General features: G+C 35.2%; 1 protein-coding gene across 2 annotated transcripts in view; it reads right to left on the bottom strand.

Moving 5' to 3' along the window:
• Positions 1 to 461: 461 nt before the first annotated feature.
• The window catches only part of ITGA1 (integrin subunit alpha 1), a 71,795-nt gene continuing 61,642 nt past the window's right edge, over positions 462 to 10,614 (bottom strand). The window contains exons 25-30 of one of the 2 annotated variants that reach the window (XM_032676902.1): positions 9,959 to 10,072; positions 8,268 to 8,372; positions 7,094 to 7,198; positions 6,153 to 6,245; positions 5,510 to 5,626; positions 462 to 4,775 (exon numbers count right to left, since the gene is read on the bottom strand). In XM_032676902.1, the coding sequence (XP_032532793.1) occupies positions 4,731 to 4,775; positions 5,510 to 5,626; positions 6,153 to 6,245; positions 7,094 to 7,198; positions 8,268 to 8,372; positions 9,959 to 10,072 (579 nt within the window). In that variant the 3' untranslated portion in view covers positions 462 to 4,730. Of the gene's footprint in view, positions 4,776 to 5,509; positions 5,627 to 6,152; positions 6,246 to 7,093; positions 7,199 to 8,267; positions 8,373 to 9,466; positions 9,526 to 9,958; positions 10,073 to 10,614 lie in introns of those variants that run through there. The other variant, XR_004354822.1, reaches the window with a different exon arrangement.

Raw genomic sequence — 10,614 nt, 5'->3', positions numbered from 1 at the left:
CATAATATTACACTTCTTGCTCTGAGAAAGTGATGCTAGTTATTCATTAATTTCATTGAAAAGTAGTTTAAAACAAACAAATAAAAATAAAAGTGGTTTTTTCCCCCTGATTTTCATTAAAATGCTCCCATGGAAAATGTCCAGCAAACTCTTAATGATCAGATATATACAGAGTAGGATATTTGGTAAGCACTCCCCCATGACTAGACAGGATGTTGCTATTAGAAAACTGTGATTCACCATCAAAGTAGTCTCTGATAATAGTTACAACACGTTTGTAATATATTCTAAGTGTTAACTGTAATATAAAAAGTGTAATCTTTGTCTTCTAGGAAGTTTTGATACAAATGTTTACTAGGTTTAAGGAAATGAAGGTGAATCATTTACAATTACGCAAGACCACAGACTATTTGGGTCACAGAAATAAGCTGTTCAGAAGAATTGTTGGACAGGAAGAATGCTTAGAAGAATAAAAGTGTCTTCAACTTTTATTTAGTGTCATAGAAACAACTCTGTGTCAAGAAGTCATATAATCCTCTAAAAAGCTTTCAAACATGGGTACAAACTCTATACATCTAATGACAATGTATTTCTGACAGCTCGACCACATTCAAGCTTTCCTTGATATTATGCTGTGCAAGAATGCTTGTTTCTACAATGCCTTTCTTTTGACAGGTAGATGAATTTGTTTTTAGATACAGAGATGCCTTTACATTATTCTTATATCAATGAAAAGCAAGCAAACTACACGGGAGACTTGTTAGATTCTTTAATTTTTTTAATCAATAAAGCACATGGAGTAATTTTACAGGAAAAAGAAAATGCTGTGCAGAATATTGTGGTTTTCTTTAAAAGTACGCAAATCCCCTTTTATTCCTTTTAAGTGGTACAGTTAACAGCAGTACATTCTGAATATCTTCTCTGTTTTTACTTTTGAATGGTTCATCACCTATGCCATAGGTCAATTCAAGAATTTAACCAATTCGACTATGTGGAATTCATTAGATGAGTATGACCCTAACTCCAGGCTCTCGGTGCCAGGTGAGATGAAATCCCTTGGCTTCAGTTTAAGGTGGATTCCCCTGACTCAAGCTCTGAAGAGGAACACCATGCTCAGAATGACTCAGCACAGGATATGTACTCAAGGGCTCAGGTAAAGGGTGAGGATAGGAAGTTGTGTCTGGAGTAATGGCTCATAATAATGAGCTAGAGTGAAACCAGACAAGCAAAGGAACATAAGCAGCTGCCCAGGTAGACTGCTCTACTGCAGATGCTGTTTCCTAAGTCTTCTAAAATTACATATGGGATCAGCAACCTCTAGAACAACCTGAAATTGAAGGAGGAGTGACCATTTAAAGCCCTTGCTCCTTTCAAGGGAAGTTCTATAGTACAGAAAAGCAGCTTGTCCATTTCCACTAAGTTACCCACTTCAGTGCTGAAGTTAGGAACTGAGCTGGTGATCTCTGGTTACACACATAATTTATTACTATTTTTTTTACAGGCTTTTATTTCAATGGAAAATATTTAGCTTATTAGTTATTAGAATCACATTGCAACCTAATGCGTCTATTTTTTGGAACAAAATAGATTACATGCTGTTCTGATACTGTTTGTACCTCCTAAATTTCAGCGAGATGTTCTTGATGTTTGCAATATTGTTTTCAGTAGGTTTTTCTATTGTGTATCATGAAAAGCAGTAAAATACTGCTTTTATAGCACTGTGTGGCTATTATGGATAAAAATAGCGATTTTACTAATCACTTAGAATTGTGTAAGATTAATGTGCTATAGTGCTATCCCCTTTACATACTTATATGTATGTATGTATACTTATATCTTAAATAGATACTATAATTGAAAATATGATAATAGGACAAATGTGAAAAGGGAGAAAGCATCACGACAAAGAGGAAAGCAGTGTGGTTACATGAAGCTTATTGCTGTTTTTACAGTGCAAAGTAGGTCTAAGATGAACAGAACACTGATCTTAAAAATACTCTGCATTGATAAAATACTACTGGTTTATTTTTGCATAGACTTTATCTAGGGAAATATACTGGGTTTTGGCTTATATATTTTTCAGTTAGGCTTATGCTTTAAAATTAGACATGAAATGTCATAAGAAAAATGAAGAGCGTTGGTTAACAGCTTATCATAACTAAACAGTGAAACACTTAAAAATATGCTGCATAAGAATTAGCTGTGTCTTGCACAACTTTTGAATAATTTTATGAAGCCAGGAAAAATAACCTCATAATTAACAAACTGGATGAATAATAATAAATACAAGTATTTCCTCTGCTACCACAGACTTTCTAAGTGTGCATAGGTGAGTCAAAATTCCTTCATAATTCTGTTCCTTTACAAAACCATAATAGGCTAACAGCACTGCTATGCTTTTACAGAGATAGTATTAGAAAAAAAATTACAATTCTGAGGCATTCAAATGCTATGGTTACAAGTGCCATTTAAATATTTCAAAACAGATGGGCAAAATCATACATTTTCTTACAATAAAACCTGCATCTCACTTGGGACTGAAAACACAGCTGTGAATATTAATTCATCTTTACAGTTCAGTAAATAGATTTTTGTCATCCTTCACAATGAATGAAGCAGGCATTCTATCCACAGCTCCTCTATGTTATTTTTTTGCTTTCATTCATGTCTTCCTTCTGTGTTCAGAACCAGGGCAGCTGACACACCCTCTCAGACAGGGTGCATTTTCAGCTGTGCACAAGAGCACAGCAAGTAAGTCCAGTGGCTCGGTGGCTCTCCCAGGCTCTGGAAAGCACAGCCACCCACAGTGTTCCCACAGAGGGCTTTGCCCTCTCCTCTGAGTCATACTGCTACCTTCAGCAGACTGCTGCTATGAAAAAGCCACTTTTCCCACAGACACAAGAAGAAATTGCAAATACTTTCAGACTTAATCCTACTTGTGGCATTCACATAAGTCTTAGCCTGTCCCAGTAACTACTCTCTCTAATTTAGGAACTAAATAGAAGTGACTGAAGGGTGACAGCATCTTTCAAGTGATGGAACACCTTCTGGCACACTTTCAGAGTTGTACTTGCCAGCATCTTCAACCAGATCTATGCTCTCTTCTTAAAAAAAAAAAATCTTTGTAAAATTTATTATTCCTTTTTAAGCTATTACTATAAAGATATTTATAAGCAAAAACATTTGGGAAAAGTGCAATGATTTTTTCTTTTTTCATTTCAGTGACATTTGTCCCAAGAAGAGTAACAAATTTTCCTGGCTTCCCTGGCAAGGCAAAGCTTTTCTGCAAAAAAGTACATTTTATAGAACTTAGGAAGTCTCCTCAATATTTTCTGATCTATTGGCAACCAATACTGAGCCCCCTCATGCTGAGGCAGCATCACACTTTGCCAGCATGCCTCCTTTTTCTTTTGTTAATTTTGTGTGACTGCAAGTAATATAGGAAGCTCTCAAGGACAAGGCACAGCAAAGAGCTCCAGGGAGACAAGCACACAAAAGAAAGGAGGAAACTAAATGATCTAAATAGAAAGAAAAAATTTCTTAAAGAAACATTTTGCTATCTACATTTCAGTGTATTCTCATATAGACTTTTAATCTTTCACAAAAATAAACATCATTTTTAAGTGCTTTTAGTATGCAAATTCTGCATAAATTTTTAAACTCATAAGTAATAACGATGAGGTGTGACTTATAATACTAGAAGAAGCTTGCCAGTGCTGAATTTTCTATCTGTGCTCTTTTATTAACTATCATTTTGTACACTTTAAACTCATTGGATTAAATAGCTACACACTAAATTTACAGTGACAGTTTATAAAGCACTCTCCTGGCTACTCCAAGATATACAGCAAGAGTCAAACTTTCAGAGTGCTTCTAAACATCTTCTGCATAAATATGGGTATTTCTACTTGCAGATACAATTGTGCCCCTGCTTATTTGAATACAGTGTGCAATCAGATGGGCTTGACTGTTTGTGCATACATTTTTAGGCCTGCCAAAAATCTGTTTCAAGTTCAAACAGTTATCTCATTTAATGGATCAATCCTTTATGGTCCACTTGACCATAAATATCTCTTCCTCGGAGTATCCTGGGTTCAGCTGGACATGCTACAGTAGGCAGAAGGAGAAATCCAAGAAATCCAATTTCAGTAATTTTCACGCAAAATTCTGGAGGTGCTTCTGTCTTCTGAATTGTCATTACATCAGCTGTCATACAGTATTTGGTGCACTCAAAGTTTGCATATTCTGCCTTGTGAACTGACAGTCTGCTTTCACAGAACTGACATAAGAAAGAAATTCTGAAAATGATGCTTTTTCCTTTTCAAAATTGTAAGGTGATAAAAAAGACTGGGATTGCTACGCACAAGCTGAATTCTTGTGTAATTTGGAATAATAAATGATTCCACATACATAGGTATATAAAAGTATGATGACACATTTTCCATATTAAAAAATGGTAGAATCTTTGAATTCAGTTACTCTCCAAAAATGAGTAGCACTTGAAAGTATATTCTTGAGTATCACAAAATGCCGTAAGGTTGTTTATTCTTTCTTTGCATTATTGCTTTGCATGTGTGCTTGATTTCCTTCTTGTTTTTCTATTTCTAGGGTTTTTTTAATGCACCAGAGTTTAGAAAACATTGTAATCACTGCACCTAAGTTTATAATTTTACAGTAACATTTTGGAGGCAGACCTGAGCAAAAATTTCTGTGCTTTGTGGTTTTTCTTTTCATTTTTCCATTTTCTTCTTTAGAGGCCTTTTGAAAAATCCAGCCTGCAGAAAAGGAAAAAGTGACCAAGAACTGTTCAAAACATAGAATCCATATCGGTCACATTCATGTCCTGCTTCTTACTACTATTTTAATACTTTCAGCACAGTAAAAGTTATTTAATAACTTTTCATTGAACTACGACATTGTTTTTGTTGGAAAGGAAAAACTAAAGAGATATGTCATGAACCAGACAAAAGAGTACAGTTAATATATAGTAGAGCAATTGCTGAATCATTATTATCCTCACACAAAGGTTAAAATGCTTAATAATAATATTTGGTTCTCAATTGATTATGCAAGAGATTATGCATGTTTAAATTTATAAACTGTAACCTTCTAGCACAATTATGAACTAAATATTTAGCCTGGAGAAGAGTGCCCACTTGTGGCAAGATATACCACAGACCTAGCATCTCTTGCATGTAGGGAAAACCTGATTATCAAAGGCCACAGCCAATGCTAATAGAAAAATCCCTTAATAAATCCTCACTCATACTAAAATATCTTCTTCTTTTCCTTTTCATAACATAATGACAATACAGATTTCAGCTGTATAGCACTGCATGTTACACATCAGAAAATTGTAGTATTTATTAGTTACTTTGTTATTTCCAGAAGATTTTATGCTACTTGTTAGATAATGGTATTGTCTGTGAGGTTGTCGCAATAAGAAGGAAACCACAGAGAATTTAAGCCTATAGGTTTATTTTCATGAAGACAAGGATGTGCAGCTTACCTTCCACAAAGCAAATATAAGCAGCGCAAGAATCAGGAGTCCGGCAAAGATACTCAGGAGGATAACCCATAAGGGGACTGTACCCGGTGGGAGTTCTTTGGAAATCTTAATCATGGTCTGTAAAAGTGTTCAGAATGTAAACAGTAAATAATTTGTACTTCTAAAGTATCAAAAGAGCAGCAGTGATCAGTATGCAGTGATTTTCAGAGTACCACTTCAGGAACTTGTAGAAAAAAATTAAGAAAATAATGTCCAACTTGAAAGCCTGTGTTACATAATATCTTGCACTTTCTAACTGCATTCATGTCATGAGGGTGGCCCTACTACAAGTCAGTGGTTATTGTTATAAAGGATACAGGACCAAAACCACGAGTAGTGGAAGCATATATTAGGGAGTTTCTTTATTATACTCTTCCTCACTCAGTGCCTGCCTCCCTGAGAGATGGAGCTAAGCATGAGTGTAAAAGGCTAATTTGATTTTAAACAAGACACATCTTGTGTAATCTAAACAGAAATAAGTAATATTCACATTTAAATATATGTGACCATGTAGGAGCTTGAATTAACTTCAGAATTTATTAGAGACCAAAAACGTTTATAGTTCAAAAAAGCATTCCTATGAAAAAAATTATTATGTTCTTACCTCCAGTTTTTGTTGATCATTTCTCAAAATCAATGATGAGTTCTCACTCCTAAGTAATGCTTTCACAATAAGGGTTAAGCTGTGAATACTGGCCTGGAAGAAAGGATTAATTGCTATGGTTTATATGTAGATATTTTGAAATAGAAAGCTTTGTAGCAATGAGAAGAGTGAGAGAAAAACTTAATGCTTTGGGAGATGCTGAAAAACTTGAAAGTCAGTGAAACTGCTCATGTATGTCACCTTCAGCACATTACTGTTTGCAGACAACAATACTGCTTTGAAGGGGTAGGTTGCAAAGATTTTGAAGAAATATTAATTAATCCTTGAAAACTATTATGGCCACAGAGACAATTTTGGGCTTTCTAGAATTCTGCTGTATCTCTCCTCCTGCCCTGTTATTTTCCAGAGGAAAAACAAAGATACAAAACAGGAACTCAGTATCAGAAATTTATCAGCTGAACAAAATAGACGACAGTCAGGTCATTGTAACCATCAGAAAATACTGAGGTGTGCTCTGAAGTGGACTGTTTCTCCTTTGCTCTTTTGATAATAAAAAAAATCCTTTTTATACCTGAGAAATCTTTCCATATTAAAAACCTACTTAAAAAAATATGTTTTTCTATGTACCCTTCCTTACATATGCTGAATTAGAATCTGTGAATGCATAAGTAGCTATAAAAAAGGATCATCTATACAGAATAAGAAAGGGGTGTCTTCTTACCATGGTTTGAAATTCCTGCTACGTTACAAAAACTTACTTTAGGATGAGAAAGTACATGTGACATAGTTTTAAGGAAATTTTAAAATAGCAAAGGAAACTATTTCAGATACTAGAGGGAACACTTAAGAAAATGAAAGATACAATTTTAATAGACATTAGAAACATTGGCTTAAGTTTCTCAAACCTAAATGTATTCTGAACACAAATAGGATTTACTTACTTTTATGATGGTAGGTTTCCATACTCTTAGTGAAACATTCACTTGATATATGTCAGATGGGACCAAGGCACAATTAATAGAGGCACAGCTATATGTATCACAGGCCTGTTTTAAAGGCACCAGAATGAATTAATAGCAACAAACTTCTCACATTATTAAAATAAAAATATATAAACTACTGTATATACAGATCACTTGCTATGACACCAATACTAAACTGATATTCGTTACTGTAGCTTTTATGTAAAAGTGACACTGCAGTATATAAACCAAGTTGAGAGATTCATGCTGTGGTAGAATAGACTCACTTTTTGCAGGCTGGCAAGGCCTGAGGAATCTCTGTTGCTGCAGCTACACAGCAAAAGGCATCACAGAGGTCTTAAAGGAGGCACATCCTGTAACAGCAAGTGTTTTTCTACCAACATAGCTATGGCTTTTCTGCAGTGTTTTTCAAATCATGGACACCTGAATCTTTCAAGTAGGGGAGGATGTGTGTGTGAAGATGTAAGTATCTTTATTTCCCAGTATCACTTGCTAGCAGAATTATGTTGTAACAAGTTGGAAATACTTGCTTAGTATTAAATCACTTCTGTGAAGGAATATGATAAGCATGGCATGGTTTCATTTGCACCAGAAACTCCACTTGTACCTCTACGCTGAGGATGCTTTGCCCCTGACATGCCAACATAACTATGGCAGCAAAATTAATTTGCAACTCTTTCATCTAAAAGTGAGAGGCTAATCCTTTCCAAATGGGATCATCATTTATAGTTGCATGGAAAATCTGCCAGATCAGAGTGCCAGCATTTGAACATCTGTTGAACTAGATGTGTAAAAAAGCTGATTGGGTGATCAGAAGCATTTAAAATATTACTGTTTATTAATTACAACAGGAATATAGATGATGAAGATTTATTCAGCTGTAAAATGTGCTACTGTTATTTACATATTTTTTAAATTAAAAAAACCCAAATCATCTAAATTCAATTCCACATACAGTTTTGTAGCCAAATAGTTAGTCTACATAAAAAAGACTTTTTAGGCTATTAAGACAAAATGAGTTTCCAAAGGGATACAGTTTGAGAGCAGCTTTTATACATGTATTGCAGAAGTATTCAGCTCTAAGATCCGGTTTAATATCTGAGATGAATATATATACTATAATTAGACTTACCATAATTGTATCCTTCATAGGTTCTTTTATTTTTGACAACACAAATGGTTTCCCAGTGCTGATCTTTAAGGGATCTACAGGGTAACTACTTTGGCAGATGGCATTCTGTTAGCAGAAACACAAATAATTATTGTCTACATATGCAATCTATTACAAAAAAATGCTTTTGGAACAAGCCAAAATTAATAATATTTTATATTTAATGACAATGATAATGTTTACTAGCCACTAAATGCATATTGCAAGAGTGCAGAATAAGGAATTCAGATAGGGTAGGTATTGAAGTATTCAAACAGCAAATGAAATTTTTATGAGATAAATTAACATAAACTCTCTGCAGCTACTTAAACATCTGTAGAAGCAAACAAGAGCTTCCTGCAAGATGACCACTATGAGAACCAGCAAGAGTTGATTATTAAAAGAGCTAAATAGCTTTAGCATGGGAGTCCAAAGAGGTTCTGCCGTAGCAAGCAAACAGTCAGGTTAAGTGCAGGATGCAGAATCCTCTACTGCAATGTCCAGAGAGGGGAAGCAAATGCTGGAGCACTGCTAGATCTCTGTGACTCATTCACAGGCAGCTTGAAAACTCTCTGGTGTTTTCAGTGTGGGGGAATTAATTTCTTTTCAGCCAGGTCATTGACTTTCATGTTGCTAGCATGAAAAGGTTTACAAATCCTCTGCAGTGCACTTGGCACACTACTGTCACTAGGGCGTAGCTAGCAGGAGATGAATTATGCCCATAGAAAAACCCAAATTTGTGTCAAATGCTGTGATTGCCTAGGAGTGAAAATAATGGAGGACAGGAAATAAGAAAAGATACAATTTTTTTGTATTCTAAATATGATTTGTTTCCTTGTTTGTTTTTGTTTTGTTTTAAAGTAAACCTTGAACTTTTGTTTCTGTATTTTAGTTTTTTTTTTTAAGTTGGACAGCATCTCAAAACTAAGTAAAATATTTGGAGGGAGGTGTACTTTGTGTGTCTCTGAGCAGAAGGAAAAAAAAAAAAGGAGGTTTAGGTCACCACTTGATGATATTTGGGTTCTTCAGCCACCCAGTTACTGATAAAGCTCTAGTTTTAAGATCTACAGATGTAGAGTCATGGAATTTACTGGAACGTGATCTCCAGCTGCACTGGAGGAGTGACATTGAAAAACTCAAATAAGAGCTGCAGTGAAGAGCATTTGAAAGATATGACCTACCATCCCCTTCAAGATGTCTCAGTGCCCCAGAGAAGGAAGAAGCCAGAGGACTGCTAGTGCTGGAGAGCAGACATGCAGGAAGGTTAATTTCAGTAACCGAAAGAAGAGAACTGAACAGAATGTTGAGGTGTGGATGTACAGCAGGATTAGAGAATTTGCAATTCACACTGCTGACAATGGAGACAACCATATGGAGGCTCATATCTCAGTCAGGACATCTCAGTGCTTGGCAATATAACAAATTAGCCATGTTATAGTCCAGTTATTGTTCAATACAATTTTAAATCTGCATGTTTTCTTTTGAGAAAATTTGTCCCTCTGTCTTCTTATGCACATCCGTACATACTCTTAAAACACCAGCATCTTGTTATTTAGACTGAAAGCAATATATCTACCTTGACGCAAGGCATCTCAAATGTTTACATTTTGCAGTTTCTTACAGCATAAATTTTGAGTTTAAATTTATCATAAAAGTACAAATTCCTGGCTTACTTGGGTATGTGACAATGCAGTAAGGTAGAGAAGAGTGTTCTTGGCTGCTGTTACACTGGGATAAAAGATCTGCAGTGTGAGGTTTGGCATTGGAAAATGTTCACCTTTTTCAATCTATGAAAAAAGAAAAATGTTTTGATTAGTTCTTTCCTTATTTTGTTAGGTTTTGATTGTGAGTTTTTTCCTTTCCTGTATTTTTATTTTTTCTTTTTATTTTTACATTTCCACAGTCAGTGACTTTTCCAAGAACAGCTTCTTGTGAATTAGCAGACATATTCTTCTGTAGTCTTTGGTAATACAATGCTCTGTTGAAGAAAATCAAATTAACAGGATGAAAGAGGCCATTTTGACATAAATTCCTTCTTGTTGTCTTGCTTACTGTATCCTCTTATCATCTGGGAAGATCATAAAAATGTCTTTCATTTCAATATATAATAAACACCCAAATACTTTAACATAGGAGAGAAGCCACTGTATCAGTGGTGGCTTCTACTGTTTCCTCCTCAGATATGCTTAGGTAACTGCCCTTCCAATCACCTGCTCCTCTCTCCTCTTTTCTCTGAGACTCTTTCTGGAAAGGCTTGCTGCAGTTGAGGATGGAGAAATACCTAGGTGGAATTGCTGGCAGGGGAATTAGTGGTCTTGTCTCTGAAGTG

Source organism: Chiroxiphia lanceolata, chromosome Z, assembly GCF_009829145.1.
Source record: "Chiroxiphia lanceolata isolate bChiLan1 chromosome Z, bChiLan1.pri, whole genome shotgun sequence".
In the NCBI taxonomy this organism is placed as follows: Eukaryota; Metazoa; Chordata; class Aves; order Passeriformes; family Pipridae; genus Chiroxiphia; species Chiroxiphia lanceolata.
This window is presented reverse-complemented; position numbering and strand designations above follow the sequence as displayed.